The sequence below is a fragment of the Schistocerca nitens genome, chromosome 2 (genome assembly GCF_023898315.1).
Source record: "Schistocerca nitens isolate TAMUIC-IGC-003100 chromosome 2, iqSchNite1.1, whole genome shotgun sequence".
Taxonomy (NCBI): Eukaryota; Metazoa; Arthropoda; class Insecta; order Orthoptera; family Acrididae; genus Schistocerca; species Schistocerca nitens.
Window position 1 is genome coordinate 251,118,149 of NC_064615.1, and position 25,150 is coordinate 251,143,298.

The 25,150-nt window shown below is 41.9% G+C and overlaps 1 protein-coding gene across 1 annotated transcript in view; it reads left to right on the forward strand.

The window, feature by feature from the left end:
- The window catches only part of LOC126234956 (trans-aconitate 2-methyltransferase-like), a 42,675-nt gene that overhangs the window by 13,052 nt on the left and 4,473 nt on the right, over window positions 1–25,150 (forward strand). The window contains exon 2 of the mRNA XM_049943694.1: window positions 6,398–6,618. Coding sequence (XP_049799651.1) covers window positions 6,398–6,618 — 221 coding nt within the window. The remainder of the gene's footprint in view (window positions 1–6,397; window positions 6,619–25,150) is intronic.

Below are 25,150 nucleotides of genomic sequence, written 5' to 3' on the forward strand. Positions count from 1 at the left end.
AAAACGCACCGTTTCCGTTCTACGACTGTTTCAGTTCAGATGTCTAACTCATCCACTTCTGCTTCAGGAATTGAATTCTACATCTAGAGCTACATGGAGACTCCGCAAATCAAACTTAAGTGCCTGGCAGAGTGTTCATTCAAGTACCTTCACAATAATTCTCTATTATTCCTCTCTCCAATAGCGCATGAAAAAAACGAACACCTATATCTTTCCGTGAGAGCTAAGATTTACCTTATTTTATTAAGATGATCGTTTCTCCCTATAAAGGTTGACGGCAACAAAACATTTTCACATTCGGAGGAGAAAGTTGATGACTGAAATTTCGAGAGAAGATTCCGCCGCAACGAAAAACGCCTCTGTTTTAATGATGTCCTCCCCAAATCCTGCTTGTTCTCTCCTCTATTTCGCGATAATACAAAACGTGCTGCTCTTCTCTGAACTTTCTCGGTGTACTCTGTTAATCCCAGACACCGCAGCAGTACTCCAAAGGTGGACGGACAGTCTCTTTAGTAGATATGTTACATTTTCTAAGTGTTCTGCCAGTTGAACTCAGTGGCTCATCTGTTGGTTGGGTTGGGTTATTTGTGGGAAGAGACCAAACTGCGAGGTCACCGGTCTCCTCGGATCAGGGAAGGACGGGGAAGGGAGTCGGCCGTGCCCTTTCAGAGGAACCATCCCGGCATTTGCATGGAGCGATTTAGGGAAATCACGGAAAACCTAAATCAGGATGGCCGGACGCGGGATTGAACCGTCGTCCTCCCGAATGCGAGTCCAGTTTGTTAACCACTGCGGCACCTCGCTCGGTTAGAACTCAGTCTTTTGTTTGCCTTTCCCCCAACATTTTCTATGTGTTCTTTGCCGTTTAAGTTGTTCGTATTTGTAATTCCTTGATATTTACTTGAATTTACGGCCTTCAGATTTGACTGATTTATCGTGTAACCTAAGTTTAATGGATTTCTTTTTCCACTCATGTGGATGACCTCACAGTTTTCATTATTTAGTGTCAATTGCCAATTTTCGTATCATACAAATATATTTTGTAAGTAGTTTTTCAACATGTTTTGATCTTCTGATGATTTTACTAGACGATAAACGAAAGCATCATCTACATAAAACCTTAGAAGGTTGCTCAGATTGTCTCCTAAATCGTTTATATAGATAAGGAAGAGCAGAGGACCTATAACAATACCTTGAGGAACACCAATAATCACTTGTGTTTTACTCGATAACTTTCCGTGAATTACTATACGAACTGTGACCTTTCGGACAGGGAATCACGAATCCAGTCGCATAACTCAGAGGATATTCCATAAGCATGCAATTTCACTACAAGCTATTTGTGTGGTATAGTGTCGAAAGCCTTCTGAAAATCTGGAAATACGGAATCAATTTGAAATTCCTTGTGTGTGGGAAGAGCTAGTTGTGTTTCAGAAGAACGGTGCTTTCTAAATCCGTGTTGACTGGATGTAAGTAGACCGTTCTCTTGGAGGTAATTCATGATGTTCGAACACAAATATATGCTCCAGAATCCTGCTGCATATCGACGTTAATGATATTGGCCTGTAATTTGGTGAATTACTGCTACTACCTTTCTTGAATGTTCCAGTCTTTGGGTAAGGATCTTTCATCGAGCGAGCGATTGTATATGATTTCTAAGTAGAGAGCTAATGCATCAGCACGCTCTGAAAGGAATCTAATTAGTATACAGTCTGAATCGGAAGACTTGCTTTTATAAAAGTGATATGTGTCGCTTTACTACTCCAAGGATATCTACTTCTAAGTTACTGATGTTGGCAGCTGTTCTTGATTCGAAATCTTGAATATTACTTCGTCTTCTTGCTGGAGGTTCAAAACTGGCTCTGAGCACTATGGGACTTAACATCTGAGGTCATCAGTCCTCTAGAACTTACTTAAACCCAACTAACCAAAAGACATCACACGCATCCATGCCCGAGGCAGGATTCGAACCTGCGACCGTAGCAGTCGCGCGGTTCCGGACTAACTTGCTGGAGGAATTTCGGAATGCTGTGTTTAGTAACTCTGCTTTAGCAGCAATGTCATGGATAGTATTTCCATTGCTGTGCGCAGAGAAGGATTGATTGCGTCTCGTCGCTAGCATACTTTACATACGATCATAATCTCTTTGGATTTTCTGTCAGGTTTCGAGACAAAATGTCCTTGTGGAAACTATTATAAGCATCTCGCATTGAAGTCCGTGCTCAATTTCTAGCTCCTGTTAAAGATCGCTAATCTTGGAGATTTCGGCTTTCGTTTAAATGTTGCATGCTTTTTTCGTTGTTCCTGTGACAGTGTTCTGACCCGTTTTGCGTACCATGGGGTATCAGATTCGTCGTTTGTTAATTAATTTGGTATAACTCTCTCAATTGTTGTTGATACTATATCTCTGAATTCAAGCCACATCTGGCCTACACTTACGTGGTTAATTTGGAAGGAGTGGAGGTTGTCTCTCAGGAAGGCGCCAAGTGAATTTTTAAATGCTTTTTTTAATAGATGTATCTTCCGTTTATTTTTAGAGGTTTGGGGGTTTTAATGTCCAGTCTCGCTACGACAGCCCTGCGTTCACTACTCCCTGTATCTGTTTTGATGCTCGTTATTGGCTCAGTATTATTTTTTGCTAAGAGGTCAAGTGGGTTTTCACATCCCTTTGCTATTCGGATGGGCTCATGAACTAAGTGCTGGAAATAATTTTCAGAGAATGTGTTCGGCACAATTTCGGATGATGTTTTATGCGTACCTTCAGCTTTGAATATGTATTTCTGCCAATATATTGAGGGTAAATTAAAACCACCCAACAACTGTAGTTGTATGAGACGGGTGCGTGTTTGAAATCAAACTCAAATTGTCTTTGAACGTCTCAGCAATTGTATCATCTCATTTGGGAGATCGGTAAAAGGATCCAATTAATATTTTATTTCGATTGCCAAGATTGACTTCTGCCCGTTCTAACTCACAGGAACCATCCACTTCAGTTTCTCTACAGGATAAACTACTTTTCGCACCAAGAAACACGCCATCAGCAACTGTGTTTAGCCTGTTCTTTTGGAAGACCGTTAGGTTTTTCGCAAAATTAGGTGTGACGTAGTACAATTATTAGGTAACAGTTCGAAAGGAAACATGATGAAACATCCATTCATCACTTAAACACATTTGTCTGTATTAACACTTAAAGATTACGTGTTTAAATTATTCCGAAACAAAAAAGAACCCATCATACAGTTCACACAGAACAATACCTGATGCATTGCAATAGCTGCTTGATGTAGCGACCACCAACTTTGTTAGCAGACATTGTACCTACGAAAGAAAGTCTATCCTCTGCATACCAGGACAAGAAACGGACATGGGTTCCTATTCAAAATACAATGAAAAGCCAAAGAAACTGGTACACCTGCCTAATGTCGTGTAGGGCCCCCGCGAGCACGCAGAAGTGCCGCAACACGACGTGGCATGGACTCGACTAATGTATGAAGTAGCGCGGAGGGAACTGACACCACGAATCCTGCAGGACTGTTCATAAATCCGTAAGAGTACGAGGGGGTGGAGATCTCTTCTGAACAGCACGTTGCTAGGCATCCCAGATATGCTCAATAATGTTCATGTCTGTAGAGTTTGGTGGCCAGCGGAAGTGTTTAAACTCAGAAGAGTGTTCCTGGAGCGACTCTTTAGCAATTCTGGACATGTGGGGTGTCGCATTGTCCTGCTGGAATCGCACAAGTCCGTCGGAATGCACAATGGTCATGAATCGATGCAGGTGATTAGACGGGATGCTTACTTGTCACCTGTCAGAGTCGTATCTAGAGGTACCAGAGGTCTCATATCACCCCAACTGCAAACGTCCCACACCATTACAGAGCTTCTACCAGCTTGAGCAGTCCCATGATGACATGCAGGGTCCATGGATTCATAAGTTTATCTCCATACCCGTACACACCCATCTGCTCGATATAATTTAAACGAGACTCGTCCGACCAGGCAACATGTTTCTAGTGTTCAATAGTCCAATGTCGATGTTGACGGGCCCAGGCGAGGCTTAAAGCTTTGTGCCGTGCAGTCATGAATGGTACACGAGTGGGCATTCGGCTCCGAAAGCCCATATCGATGACGTTTCGTTGAATGGTTTGCACGCTGACACTCGTTGATGGCCCAGCATTGAAATCTGCAGAAGTTTGCGGAAGGGTTGCACTTCTGTCACGCTGAACGGTTCTCTTCGGTCGTCGTTGGTCTCGTTCTTGCAGCATCTTTATCCAGCCGCAGCTATGTTGGAGATTTGATGTTTTACCGGATTCCTGATGTTCACGGTACACTCGTGAAATGATCGTATGGGAAAATCCCCACTTCATTGCTGCCTCTGAGATGGTGTGTCCCATGGCTCGTGTGCCGACTATAACACCATGTTCAAACTCACTTAAATCTCGATAACCTGTCATTGTAGCAGCAGTAGCCGATCTAACAACTCCGCGACAGTTGTTGTCTTATAGAGGCGTTGCCGACCGCATCGCCGTATTCTGCCTGTTTACATATCTCTGTATTTGAATACACATGCCTATATCAGTTTCTTTGGCGCTTCAGTGTATTATGTACTCACTCCCCTCTAGAAGTCCTAGACGATTGTAACAGGAATTTCCGAACGCCCTGTATGCACGGTGATTCTGTGATGATAGTACAAACTTTCAGGGTTGATGGAGAATGATAAATACTTCCGTGTCAAGTTAGGGACCGTAGTACGGAAAAGACCGAGTCGAAAGTGATACGTGAAAATCGTTCTGATACCTCTGACAGTGGAATACATGCACCGACCGATAGTGTTGTTGCTAAGATTGTAGGGCAGGCAACTTTCAGAGATGGTACTAGGGAGCAAAACAAGAAAAATTTGTAGTAAAGACAGCTCTAAAAATTCATACCGCAAAACCTATGAGCACTTGTTCAGCTTTGCTACTGTGAAACACATCTCTTCTGCTGAACAATTTCCCTTAACTCTTAGGGTATGCGATTTCGAGCTCTTGTTTACTAGACTATTTTTCTTGTTTTTGTCCATACTACCTCCTCCAAATCTGTCGAAACCAAAGAGGTTGCAGCAGAAGAGACGAGTTTGACAGTATCGAAAAGGAACAAGTGCTCGTAGCTCTTAATGAATGCATTTTAGAGGCCTTGTTTACTAGACTTTTTTCTTGTTTTGATTCATACTACCACCTCTGAAAGTTGTCTACCCCATAATCTTAGCAACAACCGTGCCAGTACAGTTAATTCACTGTCAGAGGTACCAGAGCGCTTTTCTCTTGTAATTTTCAACTCTTCACCATCAACCTTAGAAGTTTGTAACATCATCACGGAATCACCCTGTATAGTCGTTTCACCTCGCAGCTTTCCCCTTTTGCGAAGTGCTGGTTTACCATCTGAGCTCTTAATACTCATACAGCTGTTTCTCTTTTTCTCCAGAGCTCTCTTTCATCTTCCTATTCGCGGGATCTATCTTCCATCCAGCCATGCACGCTTCTACAGCCTTGCATTTGTCTCTAACTATTATTGCTTAGCCATTTAGCATTTTCTGTGAATCTCATTTTTTAGGCGTCAGTATTTTCTTCGGCCGATTCAGTTGCTGCATTTTCATATTTTCTCGTTTCCGAGATTTCTCACACGGTATGCTTTCACGTTTCTGTGCAGTTAGAGAACCCAAACGGACAGTAGTAGATACGACAAATGTTTCTTCTGGATCAGTATATGAGTTGGTCGTAGATGATGGGTATGCAGACATCGATAGTGGAACTATGTATCACTCTATCACGCAATAACATCATTCAAGTCTAACTGCGTAGGCTTCCACGGCCAGAATCAGTCGACAGAAAAGTTTTCTGGCTATGGTACCGCGTCATATTGCATAAAAATACTGCTGGAGAAAACCAACGTTTCGGCGACGATTGCAGCGGCCTTCTAGGTTTACCAGGCCGGTGCAACCGTGGCCGAAACGTTGGTTTTCTCCAGCAGTAGTTTTATACAATATGACGCGGTACCATAACCAGAAAACTCTTACGTCGATCATTCATGTCTTTATGAGTAATGTGGAGTATGCCGCGTGCCTCAACAGCTCACAGAGATACAAAGCTGAAATGAAGGAAAAGATGCCTATGACATTTTTTACACTACGAGAGGGAGGGAAATCCGTTTGTGCTCCAAACTGCGAGGAGGCGAGAGCAGAGGCACTTGCTTCAGTCAGGAGCCTAATTAGCAAAAGGCTGCTCTCAACCTTCTTCGAAAGTGCCAGTGTATTTGTTTGACATTTCCAACCAGGACTGTTCTAAAGTGATCATGAAATAATTTTGTGAGTTTTGTCATAGCCTTGGAGAACAAACCCGGCAATGTGTTTTTGTTATGACAGGTCATAGTTCCACGGCTGCCCCCTGGCACGAAGCTGGTGGCCTGCGACATCAGCCCAGAGATGCTGGAGTACTGCAGGCAGCACAACGCGCTTCCGGGCACCATCACGTACGAGCCCTTCGACGTGATGGACTCTCACGTGGAGCGCTCCACCGTTTGGAAGTACGCTCCCTATGGCAAAGTGTTCGCCGTGATGCTCATGCACTGGGTTCCTGACAACAGGTGCGTGGCCTCCACGTTTGCAGATAATCGAGAGCAAAAGTCTTCCAAGTTTCGCTTTTTGCAACTATGTCGGAATAGGAAATTGTCCACCACACACCGTATGGGGGTTCCAGTCACCCACAGCAGATATCATTTTAATGCAGTGTATCGTCGCATCTAGGCCTGACAAAGGTCTCCATTCGGCGAGGAAGAGGGTCCAAAAGTTTCTCCACGCGATATATTCTTTGATAATTGTATCCCGTGGAGCTATGTCTCACCGCATGGGTGAAAACAGAATCTCAAAAAGGAAATTAAATAATGGCCTGCCACAGGGCTGAGTTCTCGTACCTCTCCTGTTCAGACTTTCTTTTTTTTTTTTAATTTCTGACTTCCCGAAAACATTTCCAGGGAAATTCTGCTATGCAGACGATATCGTTCTGGCTTGTCAATCAAAATTGTTTGGTCAGTCAGAGGGAACACTAACATAGAACTCGTATTTAAAAAGAAATGGAGATTGAAGGCCAGTACCATTATGAGCGAGGTTTGTGAGTTTCGATTTTAACAACAAACAAGCTAACACTTACCTCGAGGTGCAATTTGACGGCAGTACTCTCCGTCACAACAAGTACCCATGTACCTTGGCATCACACTCGACTGCACTCTGTACTGTAAAAAACACCTGGAAAACACATCAATCGAGATAAAAATTCGCAACAACGTCATTCAGAGGCCATGTGGTGCAACCTCATGGGCTTAATGGAGACTTAGCGTACATCGGCTCTTGCACTGTTCTTGTTCGCCCGCTGGATACTATGCTTCATTATGATGTAATAGTAGTCATACAAACGTCATCGATGCGCAGCTCAACAACAAGATGCGCATGCTTACTGCTACAATCAAACGAGCTCCTACTGGCTTACGCTGCTAAGCAACATATACTGAGACCCTGCTTGGAGATTACCACAATATAGAAGAACTGCCAGTTCATCTTATGAAGAAATTGGCTTCGTTCGAGACACCCGCCACTACTGCATGCTGAACAGCTAGATACAAGTAACACCAAAACAAGAGATATCTGGAACAAGAACTGCCAACACATCGGAAATTACCGAGAACGAGAACGGTTCGAGAAATATAACTGTGATACTGCGAGTGTCGAACTTGAAAGGAAACCGTGGGTCTAATTAAATAGAATAAACTCTATAAATGGTTTGTTGTCGAGTGACTGTGCTGCACTGAAACAATCTATCAGACATATAAGAGAGGAGTGCGTCCCACGATGCTATAACGGCACGTGGAATGATTTTATGAATGTCAATGCTACAGCGGTGGAATGAATTCGAAACTAAAATATTAATGTTTAGTGGATTTTTTATGCAATGACATTCATTACATATTCATTCTATAAATATAAGGTCTCTTCAAAAAGTTCCGGAACATTCGTAATTTCGTGCCAATGGTGTGTTGGAACGAAATGCGGTTTCCATCCCCGCACACTGATAATGTGTCACTGCCGGAAGTTTCAGTGTTGTTTGTCTGTTAGTTATTGTTCAGTGCTGTATTGAGCACAAAGTTGTGTCTCACAGTTTTCGAATTTCGAGGTGGCAGAATTAGAGAAGCAACACGTTTGATGGTGTTGAGACAGCAACTAGCCACAAATTTACTTCCAGTTCCTTTGTTCAAAGGGTACCGCTACCGGTTTCGAATCGTTATGATTCATCTTCAGACTGTTTTCATGTTTTCATTACAACGTTTTTTTTACAGATTAATTGTCCTAAAATATAAAGAATACATAATTACAAGCACGCCACACAGATGGTTGCGTTACAGATTGTCACTAGGCGTGACTTATTTGAAATGTCGATTTGGAGTTTTGTTTTCATTACATTCGTCCAACAGATGTGAATACATTCCCACTGCATTCTTATCGTTACACACGTAAATTTTACTCGCTGAAGTGTTCAGCAACCATCTGTGTAGCGTGCTTGTAATTGTGTATTATTTATACACTCCTGGAAATGGAAAAAAGAACACATTGACACCGGTGTGTCAGACCCACCATACTTGCTCCGGACACTGCGAGAGGGCTGTACAAGCAATGATCACACGCACGGCACAGCGGACACACCAGGAACCGCGGTGTTGGCCGTCGAATGGCGCTAGCTGCGCAGCATTTGTGCACCGCCGCCGTCAGTGTCAGCCAGTTTGCCGTGGCATACGGAGCTCCATCGCAGTCTTTAACACTGGTAGCATGCCGCGACAGCGTGGACGTGAACCGTATGTGCAGTTGACGGACTTTGAGCGAGGGCGTATAGTGGGCATGCGGGAGGCCGGGTGGACGTACCGCCGAATTGCTCAACACGTGGGGCGTGAGGTCTCCACAGTACATCGATGTTGTCGCCAGTGGTCGGCGGAAGGTGCACGTGCCCGTCGACCTGGGACCGGACCGCAGCGACGCACGGATGCACGCCAAGACCGTAGGATCCTACGCAGTGCCGTAGGGGACCGCACCGCCACTTCCCAGCAAATTAGGGACACTGTTGCTCCTGGGGTATCGGCGAGGACCATTCGCAACCGTCTCCATGAAGCTGGGCTACGGTCCCGTACACCGTTAGGCCGTCTTCCGCTCACGCCCCAACATCGTGCAGCCCGCCTCCAGTGGTGTCGCGACAGGCGTGATTGGAGGGACGAATGGAGACGTGTCGTCTTCAGCGACGAGAGTCGCTTCTGCCTTGGTGCCAATGATGGTCGTATGCGTGTTTGGCGCCGTGCAGGTGAGCGCCACAATCAGGACTGCATACGACCGAGGCACACAGGGCCAACACCCGGCATCATGGTGTGGGGAGCGATCTCCTACACTGGCCGTACACCACTGGTGATCGTCGAGGGGACACTGAATAGTGCACGGTACATCCAAACCGTCATCGAACCCATCGTTCTACCATTCCTAGACCGGCAAGGGAACTTGCTGTTCCAACAGGACAATGCACGTCCGCATGTATCCCGTGCCACCCAACGTGCTCTAGAAAGTGTAAGTCAACTACCCTGGCCAGCAAGATCTCCGGATCTGTCCCCCATTGAGCATGTGTGGGACTGGATGAAGCGTCGTCTCACGCGGTCTGCACGTCCAGCACGAACGCTGGTCCAACTGAGGCGCCAGATGGAAATGGCATGGCAAGCCGTTCCACAGGACTACATCCAGCATCTCTACGATCGTCTCCATGGGAGAATAGCAGCCTGCATTGCTGCGAAAGGTGGATATACACTGTACTAGTGCCGAAATTGTGCATGCTCTGTTGCCTGTGTCTATGTGCCTGTGGTTCTGTCAGTGTGATCATGTGATGTATCTGACCCCAGGAATGTGTCAATAAAGTTTCCCCTTCCTGGGACAATGAATTCACGGTGTTCTTATTTCAATTTCCAGGAGTGTATTTTAGGACAATTAATCTGTAAAAAAAAAGGTTGTAATGAAAGCATGAAAACCGTCTGAAGGTGAATCATAACGATTCGAAACCGGTAACGGTTCCCTTTGAATAAAGGAACTGAAAGTATGTTTGTGGCTGGTTGCTGTCTCAACACCATCAACATCTGACTTCAAATAACGGCGACGGTCTCCAACCATGTCATTATATGATTAAATTGCTGCAACAAATTCGCTTTAAATTTTGCGTGAAACTCAAGAAAACGCTTACAGAGACACACTAAATGATGCAGGAAGCCTGCGATGATGAGTGCTTAAGCTGTACTCAGTGTTACAGGTAGCTGACACGGTTTAAAAATTGCCTGACGGAATTTAAAGATGAACCTCGTTCAGGACGCTCTCCGACCTCTACCGACGACGCTCATGTTAGGAATGTCAACGAAATTGTGCGTGCCAATCGAAGACTGACTGTCCGAGAGATTGCAGAAGAAGGTACCATTTCAGATGGATCATGGCATGAACGCCTGACACAGCATCTTGGAATGGATCGGGTTTCCCTCAAGTTCGTCCCACGGCTCAACCTTCGACTCGCCATCTGTGAAGAGCTTTGGATCGCGGAAATGAGAACGAGATGTTCCTTCAGAGAATCATACCTGATGATGAGACGTGGGTCTACACTTATGATCTTGAGACTAAGGTTCCGCCTTCACAGTGGGTCGGAAAATGTTCTCCAAGACGCAAAGAAGCTCTTCAGGTCACGTCAAAAGTCAAGGCCATGCCGAGAATTTTCTTTGACTTTGAAGGATTCGCTCATAATGAATTCGTGCCAGACGGACCAACTGTTAATCGGTGGTACTATCGGGACGCGCTGAGCGGTTCTAGGCGCTACAGTCTGGAACCGCGCTACCGCTACGGTCGCAGGTTCGAATCCTGCCTCGGGCAAGGGTGTGTGTTTTGTCCTTAGGTTCAAGTAGTTCTAAGTTCTAGGGGACTGATGACCTCAGTAGTTAAGCCCCATAGTGTTCAGAGCCATTTGAACCATTACTATCGGGACGCGTTGCAACGCCTGCGAGAAAATGTGGGAAGGAAACCACTTGAAATGTGGCGAGACAATTCTTGGCTCTTACCTCAAGGTAACGCACACGCACATTCATCCCTGTTGGTGCGTGACTATTACACAAAAAACGCAATCACTGTGCTGCCTAATCCTTGGTACTCTCCAGACATGGCTGCTGCGGACGTTCTTAATTTACAAAGTTGAAAATCCCTTCGAAAGAACGAAAATCTACAGACGGCGTTCGCGCGATCCAGCAAGAAGCATACCAAGACTACTCCCGGAAGTGAAAACGGCGTTGGGAGCGGTGTATCAGTTGTGGAGGAGAGTATGTAGATGGAGAATCACTTAATAAAAGCAAGTCTTCTGGTCCAGACTGAATACCAGTTAGGTTCCTTACAAAGTATGCTGATGGATTAGCTCCGTACTTAACAATCATATAAAACCGTTCGCTCGACGAAAGATTCGTACCCAAAGACTGGAAAGTTGCACAGGTCACACCAATATTCAAGAAAGGTTGTAGGAGTAATCCACTTAATTACAGGACAATATCATTAACGTCGATATGCAGCAGGATTTTGGAACATATATTGTGTTCGAACGTTATGAATTACCTCGAAGAGAACGGTATATTGACACACAGTCAACATGGGTTTAGAAAACATCGTTCTTGTGAAACACAACTAGCTCTTTGTTCGCATGAAGTGTTGAGTGCTACTGACAAGGGATTTCAGATCGATTCCGTATTTCTGAATTTCCGGAAGGCTTTTGACACTGTACAACTGAGACACCTTTTGGTCGCAGAGTAAGAAAATCGACCGACAAAACTACATCACGTGTGCTACTGCACGATAAAGCACTCTGTTGATTTGAGAAACAAAGCTATCGAGGAGATTGATAGGGAAGTCATCTCTCAGTTATTTATAGTACCATTGTTCGTATTAAATATAGTGTCACACTAAAGTAATCCTTTTATTGTCGCATCCCATTCTTCCTCTTCCCAACTTAGGTCTGGAGACGATCTGCTGGTCACACCGAAAACGGTCATTATTTAAAAAAAAGTGAGTCCTATTGTCCTTTTCATTTATTATAAACACGCCTACCGCAGCGTGTTTCACTACTCTGCCCCTAGCGAGAAACCTTCTGATTGGCGGCTTTCCATACTGCCCTTTCCCTTTTGTAAAGTTATCTTTTACATAGTTCAAGCTTTCACAGTTTAAATTTGTGCCCTCGCACTTCCATCAATAAAATGTTTCTTGTCGGTATGATTGAAGCTTGTCTCACGATTTCTGAGAATGATGCGCAAAAGGCTCCAAAGTGCCCAGTATGGCACGCCTTAGCGATGTTGCGCAATATTAAGTAAACAAGACTTCGGAAAAATTGTAATAAATCGTCATAGCAGGACAGTTACGGACTGCTTAGGCAGCGACCTCATTTCATTTCACAAAAGGCGGAAGAAAGGCAGTAACTCAGTTGCCTACTACTGGCACCAATGACTGTCCGAATTTTTCTCATGCTCTTAGGATCTTCAATCGAGTATGCAGGTTGTTCGGAAATTCCCATTACGAACTTCTGGGACTTTTATAGGGGTCTACATCTACATCTACATATATACTACGCTAGCCACCGAGCGGATCGGGCGAGGGAAAAACTACTGTCTGAACTCCTCAGTACGAGCTCTAATTTCCCTTATCTTTGAATGGAGATCATTGCGTGATTTGAAAGTTTGTGGTAATAATATATGCTCAACATCCTCGGCGAAGATCGGATTTTGGAATTTAGTGAGCAGCCCCTTCCGTTTAGCGCGTCGTCTATCTGAAATTGTGTCCCACTTCAAACTTTCTATGAGATATGAGATTTGTAACGCTCTCGCGATGGCTAAATGTACCAGTCACGAATCTTGCCTCTCTTCTTTGGACCTTCTCAATTTCTTGAATCAGACCCAACAGACAAGGGTCCCATACAGACGAACAATACTCTAAGACTGGACGAACTAAAGTATTGTAAGCAATTTACTTTGTTGAAGGACTGCATCGCTTCAGGATTCTATCAATAAACCGCAATCTAGAGTTCGCCTTACCCGTTACTTTTGTAATCTGATCGTTCCATTTGAGATCATTTCGAATAGCCACACCCAAATACTTGACGTATGTTACCGCTTCCAAAGACTGGGCATTAATCTTGTACTCGTACATTAATGGGGATTTTCTCTATGTTATACGCATGGGTTACACTTACTAATATTGAAAGCTAACTGCCAGTCATTACACCACGCATTTATTTTCTGCAAATCCTCATTGATTTGTGTTTCGTGTGTTTCGTGTGATTCTACTTTGCTGTAGACTACAGCATCATCGGCAAACAGTCTAATGCCGCTGTCAATTCCATCAACCAGATCGCTTATGTAAATCGTAAGAAGCAGCGGACCTATTACGCTGCCCTGGGGCACACCTGATGTTACGCTTGCTTCTGCTGTATTCTCCCCATTCAAGGGGACATACTGCTCTCTGTCTGTTAGAAAACTTTCTATATAACCGCATATGCCATCGGACAGCCGTAAGCTCACACTTTTTGGAGTAATCGACAGTGCGGAACTGAGTCGAAATCCTTTCGAAAGTCGAGGAATATGGCATGGACCCGGGAGCCGGTATCTAGAGCCTGTTGTATATCATGCACAAAGAGGGCCAGCTGTGTCTCACATGACCGCTGTTTCCTAAAACTGTGCTGGTTTCTGCAGACGGGCTTCTCAGAGTCTAGAAAGATCATTATGTCTGAACACAAAATATGTTCCATGATTCTACAACAAATCGATGTCAGTGAAATTTGCCGGTAATTATTTGCATCCGATTTTCTACCCTTTTATAGATTGCTATGACCTGGACCTTCTTCCAGTCCCGTGGAACTTCCCGCTGTTCCAATGATCTCTGATAGATGATGGATAAGAATGATGCTATTATTTGTAGCATAGTCAACATAAAATCTTACGGGCATACCGTCTGGGCCAGAAGCCTTCCTGACATCTAAGGATCTTAACTGTTTTACAGTCCCAGATACACTAAACACTATGTCAGCCATCCTTGCGTTTCTTCGATAATTGAAAGGGGGACTGGTGCTGCAGTCCTCTACCGTAAACGAGTTTTGAAAGCTAGGTTTAGAATTTCGACCTTCTGTTTATCGTCATCCGCTACATTACCCGTACTGTCAGCAAGAGAAGGTATTGAATTATTTATGGCGTTAATATATTTTACGTACGACCAAAATTTTTGGGGGTTATTTTTAGAATCTACAGATAAAATATTGCTTTCAAATTCGTTAAAAGAATCTCTCATTGACCTTTAGACAGCTGCTTTCATTTCGCATAATTTCTGTTTGTCAGCGGGACAGGGACTACGTTTAAAACGATTGTGTAAAATTCTCTGCTTTCTCAGCAACTTCCTAATATGTTTGTTGAACCAAGGTGGATCCTTTTCCTCTCCTATGTTTTTGCTAGGCACATATTTCTCTAGCACGAGGTGGACAATACCTTTAAATTCCGACCAAAGATGCTCGATATTTTTGTGTCCCGCCGTGAATGCTTGGAGCTGACTATGAAGATATTCATTAATGACAATTTTATTTGCTTTCCCAAACAAGAAAACTCTAGGCTGTTTCTTTGAGTTTTTTTGCAACTTCCACTGACGTAGAAGCCAACACAACATTACGGTTGCTAATACCTTCTTCTAGACTAACTTCCTCAAAAAGATCAGGTCTGTTTGTCACGAAGATATCTAATATGTTCCCATCTCGAGTTCGTTTTCTAACCAACTGCTCAAGGTTGTATGTTGAGAGCGCTCCTAGAATAACTTCACACAAGTCTTTGCTTCTGCCCCCCGTGTTAAACGTATAATTTTCCCAGTCAATGGACGGCAGATTGAAGTCTCCAGCTATAACTAATGGCTAACTTGGATATTTGTTTCCTATGTACTCAAGACTTTCCCTGAAACGTTCTGCGTCGTTTGTTGCGGATACTGGTGGTCTATAAAAACATCCTAATACAATGGCCAACCCTTGTCTGATTGACAGCTTTATCCAGATTATTTCACAGTCTGACCCAGCATCGATCTCAACTGCGTTTCAATAGCTTTTAAATGCAGTGAACACACCATCTCCCATAGCATCAGTCCTATCTTTCCTAAACATTGTCCAATCTGAGTTCTAAATTTTACTACTATTTATGTCTGGTTTCAACCAGCTTTCGGTACCTAATACAATATTGGCATTACTACTATTTATTTCGGAGAGTAAGTCGGGGACCTTGCTACGGACACTTCGACAATTTACTAACATGAGATTTAGCATATTCAGGCGAACGAACGATTTTTACAGTTGCCACACCCACATCAGTGTCATGAACTGGTAATTTTTCAGGCCAACGGTTTGTGCATACCACAAGTACTGTGCTACCCATGTAGCTGCTTCCTGCGTATAGTGCACCCCTACGTATAGGGCGCCCTACAACCTTCCACCCCATAGCGTAAGTCGAGGAATCTACAACCATTTTCGTCACAGAGCCGTCCTAGCCTCTGATTTAGATTCTCCACTCGACTCCAAACCAGAGGACCCAGATCCATCCTGGGTATGATGCTGCAAATCGTCAGCTTGGCTTCCACTCCTCGAGAGATGGAGGCCGCCTTCGCCAATTTAGCCAGCTGTCGAAAGGACCCAAGGATTTCCTAAGAACCTCGAAGACTGGCATCGTTGGTGCCGACATGTGCAACAATCTGCATCTGGCTGCACCCCTCACGCTCGATAGCCGCCGGAAGAGCCTCTTCCACATCCTGGACAAAGCCCCCCGGCAAGCACACTGAGTGGACTTTGCACTTCTTCCCCGCCCTAGCCGCTTTGTTCCTGAGGGGCTCCCTGAGCCGCCTAACATTGGAGCTCCCAATAACTAACAAACCCCTATCCCCACGTGCCTGTCCGGACCTCGCAGAAGGAGTGGCCTAGTGGCAGAAGGTGCATTTTGGTCCAGCTCAGTCTCCCCCCAGAGTCAGATAGCACACTTAATCTATTAGCAAAGTGCATGGGTTTTGGCAGGAGCCTGCATCCCCCATGCAGCCTTCGCCTTGAGGCTCTAGACCTCGACACAGTCTGCCATCCACACTGAGGTGAGAGTGGGCTGGCCAGTTCAGTTGCACCTTAGGTTGGCTCAGTGACAGAGAGCTGTGACATCCCCCCCTGCAAATCTAGAACAGCAGAAGCTGCCCCAGGCACCCCATCCCCACTGCACCTCAAGGTGGCACTCTGGAGCCTGTTGACTATGCCCAACAAAGCTTCCAGCTGTGTTTGGACTGTGGCCAACTCCTGCTGCATCCGCACACAACAGACACAGTCCCTATCCATCTAGCTACATAATAGGTGATTTACTATAAGAAACTTAAGGAAATCTACTGCCACACAATGTTAACAGCTACACTCTAGTTGGCAGAAGGGACACTCAACAATGAAAAACAATAAACATGTGTGGTAGAAGCTGGATCTGGTGCTTATTTTCATGCTATGGGCTATCTAGTGAATATTATTAAAGAATTAAACAGAAACCCATGGTAAGCTACACCTATTGATTATCCCTTGAATTTACAATGTAAAAAAATGTTTACATACATGCGTACGTAATGTTTTGAACAGGAACCCATGTCCAGAAACGTACTTGCATGCTAGCAAGGTGATGTCAAGGTACAACGTACAAAATTCTTGCAACATTATCTACTGCTGGTGAAGTATCCTCGTACTGAGGAGTGCTTGAAGACACTTTAAAAGAAATGCCTTTAGTTACAAAACGAAACTCAATTACAATATCCTTGAATGAATATCCAAAGAGCTACATTCAACAGAAATAGCTCTCCTGTGATCTTGTCTGTGACATGCTTACACGATGAGCGCCAGAGTCGGTGGCGTGAAGACGCGGTACGCTACTGCGCCAGGTCTGCCTGCTTGGAGCACTTAGACGGAACTACTGGTACTGCCACCTGGTAGCACTCGAACTCAACTTTTGATGCGACCGGACGTAATTGCTTGTACTACCGACATGAGGCGTAGGGCGTAATTGACTAATATGCCGCTCAACAGCCAACAGATGTTAAAAAGATAATGAGGAGATAGTAAAACAATATAAACGGGTGACAAAACGGTGACTAGTTAAAACTGGAACAAGGTGAAAAGTGGCGAAGCGAAAATAAAAAACAAAGGGTTGGTGATGCTGATTAAAACACATAGTAATGAGCCAGGCACAATTAAAACACAAGGTGACAGTCCAGTTTCTGTTCACAAGAGTTAAAGAAAAAACACCTAGCGATAGTACAGTGTCTGTTCGCAACAATGAAAGGGGACACACAAGACGGTACACTCACTTAAAACTGCACCATAGAGAAGACATGATGGCAGATGGGGGATGGGGGGGGGGGGGGGGGGGCAAGGACCCAGACCGATGAGGGGGAAAAAGGGGTGGAGAGGAAAACGAAAAGAGGGCCACTGAAGGGAGAGGACACGTAAAAGGGAGGGGGCAGGACAGATGCGGAAAGGAGTGGGAAGGCAGAGGAGGGAAAAGCAAAAGGACTCGGGGGAGAGAATGGGGTAAAAGAGGGGGTAGGTGAAAAAAAAACGGGATGGAAGAAGGGGGAAATGAAGCCTGGGAAAAGAATAGAGGGAGGGAGGGGGAGGTGAGGATCAGAGTTGATAGGAGGGTGTAACCTCCCCACAGAAATTTTCAAAAGACTATATTTATTAGTAATGGAGCCAAAGCTAAGTGTAACCTTCCCGCAAAAATATTAATGACAAAGACAATTACATAATGAAAGCTCGCTATCTGACTCAAGTACAAGTTACCATTAAATAATGAAAGATAATCTCATGACAATGAAACTACAGTGATAACCAAAACTCAATTAAACCGAAATGTCGGTGTTTGCCCTGTGCGAATTCAGAATAAATTTCTTACCTTATTAAAACTGCATGTCAAAATTCTGCTCTTATTGTTGGCTGCGGCTTGGAGGAAAAACATTGCAATTGCCTTTTTTTTTTTTTTTTTTTTTTTAAAAAATTTTGTTAAAGGAAATGGAGGGAATTTGAATGATTGTTTGTAAATTTGTTTTTAAATCCAAATTATTATTGGGGGCGATTTTTGAAAGTTAAATTACAATGAGTGGACCTTACATTATCTGATAAGCGCAAAGCTGCATAAACATTTATTTAATAAAATTATACCTTGTCCTGAATCTTGACCATCGCTGTGCCGACGCCCGCCGACGCAACTGCTACAGACATACTACTCTCCGCGACAGCTACCAACAGACTCCAAGCACTACTGAGCACAGACTACTGCAGACTGACTGACTGCTCGCTACTGCGAGTCGAGCGCAACTGCTCTGGTCAGAGATTCTACAATGTCTCAGCATCGCTGCCGCACAACATACGTGTTTCATAACCCTCCACTGGGGGGCAAAAAATTTGGCAGCGATGGTGAGTCATTTGGACTTGCCATCGTAACAAATTTTTCATTTAATTAATTAACATTTACAAATTATTTGGGTGTAATACATGAATTAAATGTTGTGCGCATGCACTGATTACAAAACATTACAGACAAGAGAAAATATAAGTACTGAGCATATCAGCAAATCCGAAAAATGTATATACAAATTATTTGACAGATAACAAAGTGCAAAGACGAAATATATATACAATGAGTAACAAATGACATAAATCATACAATTGTACAGAAAAACACAAATCATGTTGAAAATGAGAAGAGTGCACAGGCACTGGAGTTCAGTTGAAAACATATTCACATAAGTGCACATGCACTGCAAATTTTTGAACATTTTCATAAGAAATAAACGCAAGTGTACAAAAAATCATCAAATCACAAAAAGTATATACAATATAAATGACAAGAGTGCACACATACTGCACTTCAGAACAAATCAAAATGTCTTTAGTATTTTCACAGTAAATAAACATAATAGCAAAAAAATCATGTCGACAGGTGACATAAGTGTACTCGCACTGGAGTTCAACAAATCGAGAAAAAATGTATAGGCCATGAACATAAATGGTGTTAGTTAAAAATGATTTTTACTATTAGGATAGGAAATGAAAGGATTGCATCATGGTTGTAGCACCTTAGTTTGCACATAGCTGCACTGAAAGTCCATATCTTTCCACAGAATCACAATACTAAGTGATACAATCTGCAGGACCGTTCCCAGAAGTATTTATCAGCGTATCAAGATACTGAAACATCGTAATCATATTCCATGCTATCATTTGGCAGTACACCAGGTACACCAAACAGTGGGACCATAATAACGTCTTCATCGCTTACGGTGGTGGACAGCATGTCGTGTCAACACCACGCTCTTAAGAGGCGGCACACAGTGCTCCATAACAAAGTCTTGATTAGTGATTACATAAGTAGTTTCATCGCTTACAGTAGTGGACAGCATGTCGTGTCAACACCACGCTTTTAAGAAGCGGCACACCAACGTAGAATTAGTGCAAAAACCAAATATAGTGCTCCATGATTAGGAGGATGTATAGGACAAATGGATATTACAGTAATTCAGGGTAGTTAGCTCAGAAGTTAAAGGACATTAACTAACAGACAAGCCTTAATAGGTGATTACATAAGTAGTATGCAGCATATATAGCTCAGTTATTGAACATTTCTGTACCATGAATGTAGTATTACAGAAAAATGTTCATTAATTAATTTACAGACAAGAGTGGCAATCAATGGCCATCAAGTATTGAGTATTACAAAACATCTTTCCTCATTCAAATGACATATTTACAAGTAATTATTGGCACTCAGTGGCCTATTATTAAAGACATGAAGTCAAAATTGAATACAGTAGCTAATTAATGACAATTAATACATAGTTCATTATGTGACACTAATTATTGGCATTCAGTGGCCTATTATTAAAGATATGAAGTCAAAATTGAATACAGTACCTAATTAATGACAATTAATACATAGTTCATTATGTGACACTAATTATTGGCATTCAGTGGCCTATTATTAAAAATATGAAGTCAAAATTGAATACAGTACCTAATTAATGACAATTAATACATAGTTCATTATGTGACACTAATTATTGGCATTCAGTGGCCTATTATTAAAGATATGAAGTCAAAATTGAATACAGTACCTAATTAATGACAATTAATACATAGTTCATTATGTGACACTAATTATTGGCACTCAGTGGCCATCAATTATTGAATTATGTCATAAACTAGTGACATTATATGAGACTGGTAATACATTTTGTTTTTGTGCTAGCACTACATTGCTTTAGCTAATTATACGAGAAAGCAAGAAGAAGAGAAAAAAAAAAAGGAGGAAAAAATTGCTTCTAGGTTGTTCATATAATGAAAAATGTGTAACGTCATTCGTCATGAGTCAGCTGTAGCAAGGTTGTGATACAAGGTAGTATATGTGATGACATTTATAACGATAGACACAAATGGGTAAAAAAAATAAAATGTAAGTACTAGAACAGGTATAATAAGTAACAAGTTTAGTAAGTATCATGAAAAGCATCTCCTGGAAAAAATACAAAATGGATTATTGAGCTGAAAGAAGAAACGCAGACTATGCTGAGAAGTATTGAACTTCGAATTAACAGGTAGTGTAATGTGTTTAAAAAATGTGTTCCATAGCTGTCCTTTCCAAAACCTTCAGTCATCCTACTACGCAATATAACACCTGCTGTCAAAGTAAACTGCAACAAATACTTAAATAACTACATAGCATAAATACATAACTTCAACATTATCCTCATCTGTAAAGAAAAAAAACTTCATTATTCGTATCATCATAACTTCATCATTATCATCACCTGTAAAGAAAAGCTTCATTATTCATAGTACCATATTCATCATCATTATTCTTCATCAGCATTAATTATCATCTGTAAAAAAATCACTTCATTACTCATTACACAACTATTCCTTATCTCTAGCATATTTCATCACTTAAAACTAAAATGTGTAGTTCTGTCTGACAGCTTGCATCAATCGCTTCGTATTCTGAAAGAAAAAATTAGTTAAGACTGCTATTCGACGATGTGTATAGTATATTCTTGTTAATGCTTGTTAATTCTGATCCATTTACTCTTCCTCATAAAGTTATTGCATCTTCTTTCGTTTATTCCGTAGGTCAAATTCTCATCTGTTTAATTTATTTCCATTACGCATCATTTCTTTCTGAAACTGATGAACAAAGATTAATGTCTTGCATTTAAATCCTATACCCATTAAATAGTGACTGGTTAATGGTGACTCAATTAAGCATACAGCATAACATGACAGAAAACGTAATATCTCAAAGCATAGACAGTGTTTAAAGGCAAAAAGTGTACAGAGAATATCATAATGCAGCAGCAAAAAAGGAAAATGTAAAACAGTCACGATGTTGAGATATCACAAGGCAAAATGTCAAAGTCAAATGGTGTGTGTTATACCTTAACTAGTTCACAGTGCATACAAACAAAACATGAAAACAATCGTACATACATAAGAAAGACAAAATGTGACATTCGTTGTGTTCAGCTTATATGTAGTGTAGTTAATAGATGCGATAATTAAAGACTTCAATGGAGAGAGAATTTGATAAAATTAATGCGTCATTATAGAGAATTGCATAATTATTCATAAAATGCGTAAGTTCATCTGAAAAAATGCACGGTCTAGTGTGTAACGACAAGAAGAGCGACCTGCTAACCTTACCTTGCCGGGCACTTGCCAAGAAAAAATACGATAATCATCAATAAGTAGTCACATAAATGTAATTGCATAAGTGGTCACAAAATGTGTAAGTTCATCTGGAAAATATGCACGGTCTGATGTGTAACGACAAGAAAAGCGACCTGCTAACCTTACCTTGCCGGGCACTTGCCAAGAAAAAATACGATAATCATCAGTAATTAGTCATGTGAATATAATTGCATAAGTGGTCATAAAATGTGTAAGTTCATCTGAAAAAATGTGCACGGTCTGATGTATAACGACAAGAAAAGCGACCTGCTAACCTTACCTTGCCGGGCACTTGCCAAGAAAAAATACGATAATCATCAGTAATTAGTCATGTGAATATAATTGCATAAGTGGTCATAAAATGTGTAAACGGCCTCATAGCATGTTACATCGTAAAGTGGTTTCATTCGATAAAGGGTTTAATGTTTGACACATGATGGTTGCCTTTCGATTTTCTGGTTCTCAGAGTTTCGACGTGTACAACATTGGGGTGAGGAATGCTGCGAATCCGATATGGACCTGCGTATAGAAGTTCAAATTTACTGCACTTACCTTTTAATTTGCTGGATAAATAGTGTGTACGTACTAATATCTTCTGTCCAACGTGAAAGTCTCGGTGTCTACAAACCTGTTTTTGCTGTCTTCTCCGGCGCTCTGCGGCACGTTTGATGTTATTCACCGCAATGTCAATTATTTCGTGGTGTCGTAATCGACGAGATGTAGGAAATGTTACTAATTCTTTGATTTTGTTTGGTGGTTCAACGTTTTTCAGTATAACAGACGGAGGTAGCATAGTGGATTCATTTGGAATGGAATTAATTACATCTTGAAATGAGTGTACGTGTGTGTCCCAATTAACATGTCTTTTGTGGCAGTATATTCTACACAGTTTACCAATTTCTTTCATTAGTCGTTCACAAGGGTTCGAAGAGGCGTGGTACTTGGATATATAAATCGGAGAAATGTCTCTAGCTCGTAACATGCGTGTCCATATGACAGAACGAAATTGTGATCCATTGTCAGAAATTACTTTCATCACATGCCCTACATGAAATAAGAAATGCTTGACAAATGCTTTCGAAACAGTTTTAGCAGTAGCTTTGCGTAACGGAGTGAAGGTAACAAATTTTGAAGTGAGTTCAACAGCGACAAAGATGTAGCAAAAACCTCTATTAGTTCTCGGAATTGGACCAAAAATGTCTACTGCGGCCATATGTCTTAATTTAACAGGTACAATGGGATATAATGGAGGAATGTGTGAAGTGGTGTCAGACTTGGCTTTCTGGCAAATTTTACATGACGCTAAAATTCGTCGTATACGTTTTTCCATGTTTGTAAAATAACAGTTCTGTCTCAGTATCAGAAAACATTTTCTTGCTCCATAATGTGCGTAGCTTAAATGAGTGTACCAGATTAATTTGTTAACCAGTTCGTCAGGAATGCATAATAACCAATTGTTGCTGTCTGGATGAGAGCGGCGAAACAGAATGTCATTGCGTACAGTGTAGTGGTTTCTAATCGTAACATTATTCTTATCTTGCCAAAGGTGTTTAATTTCTTTCCACACATTGTCTTTGCTTTGCTCTCGTGCTATGTCCTGTAATGACGATGAAATAAAATTTTCAAATGCAACTTGTTGAATGTACATGACGCTGAAATTTGCTTTGCAGAAGTTGGTTGCTACGTCTTGCTGATTGTTGCTGAGAGAACGAGAAAGTGCGTCTGCTATAACATTTTGTGTGCCGGGAATGTGAACAATCGTAAAATTAAATTCCTGCAAATAAAGTTTCCATCTACTTAACCTGTCGTGAGTGAATTTAGCCGAAAGTAAGAATTGAATAGCTCTGTGATCTGTGTAAACGGTGGTGTGTCTGCCATAAAGAAAATGCCTAAATCTCGTAAAAGCCCATACAACACATAATGTTTCTAGTTCTGTGACGGAATAATTTCGTTCAGCAGGTGACAAAATGCGGCTTGCAAATGCGATGTTCTTAATTACTTTAGAACCATCTTCTTCAATTTCCTGAAAAATGTGTATGCCTAAAGCTGTGTTGGAACTGTCGGTGGCAATAGAAAAATTTCTGGTAAGGTCTGGGTGCGATAAAAGTGGAGCATTCAACAAAGCATGTTTCAAATAACATTCTCGTGAACAAAATTCTGCGTGTCAATAAGTATTGCTTACGTTACTGGAATAGACTACCTGTACTTTGTCTGGTCAAATTCTATCTTACGTGTTATTATTTACGGGACGATGCTGTGGTATTTTGACTATTTAAACTGCTCTGTTATTTCTTACTGACATGTTACGCTATAGATGACACCTATTGTCTGTTTCATTCATGATTATATGTTGTTGCTGACATTCTTGCTGCTGAAAAGATCGACTGTAATTATATGTACGCTGATAATTGTGCTCATCGGTTTTATGTCTGTCGTGATAGTCATTCCTATACGGTGCATTGCGATAGGAATTGAAATACCGTGTTTTCTGTACGTAGTTATTCCTTTGCTGTCGTGCGCTACTATTTGTTGAATCTGGGACTATACGTGCACGCGGCGAAACATTAAAGCCTGGTTGACCTTGTAGACTGCATTGTTGGTTAGGTATGCTAAGCGACTGACTTTCATGCTGTTGTGGTGAAAAACGTCTATTGTTACAAAAATGCGTTCGCTGTTGCTGCTAATTTTACATATACTGATGATTACGATTTTTATGTTATTAAAATTACGGCGGTAGTTGTCATTACGGGAGTGCCTACTGAATATTGTCACATTCGGTAAAATTTTGTCTTATCGGGTTCTCATTACTCATTTTTCTTAATTCTAGGAAGAGCAATAGTTAAAGAGCTGTTTTGATAGATATAAAGGATAGTAGAAGAGAAGGCAGCAGTGCAGAAAACTAAAGATGAAACAGCACTACTACAGCTCGGGGCCCTATGCTCGCTACGGCACATATTCATTAAAGCGTAATGAATCCCCTGAGGTCTATTACGCACTGCAAATAAATTTTAGTTTTTGCGTTGCAGGCAATGGTGGTAAAATTTCAAACACAAATTGCTGTATTCTTGCTAATTCCAATTTCTGCATTATAGGCAATACTGATGAAAGTACAATAGCAAATTGTCGTAACAGGTTCAAAGCTCGTTTCTGCATTACAGGTAATAATGGTGAAAGTACAAAAATAAATTGTCTCATACAGTGCAAATCGTGTATCTGTGCTCTGTCATTATTAAATTCCTTAGATTTTCTTACAAATAAAAATTGCTCGTGATGTA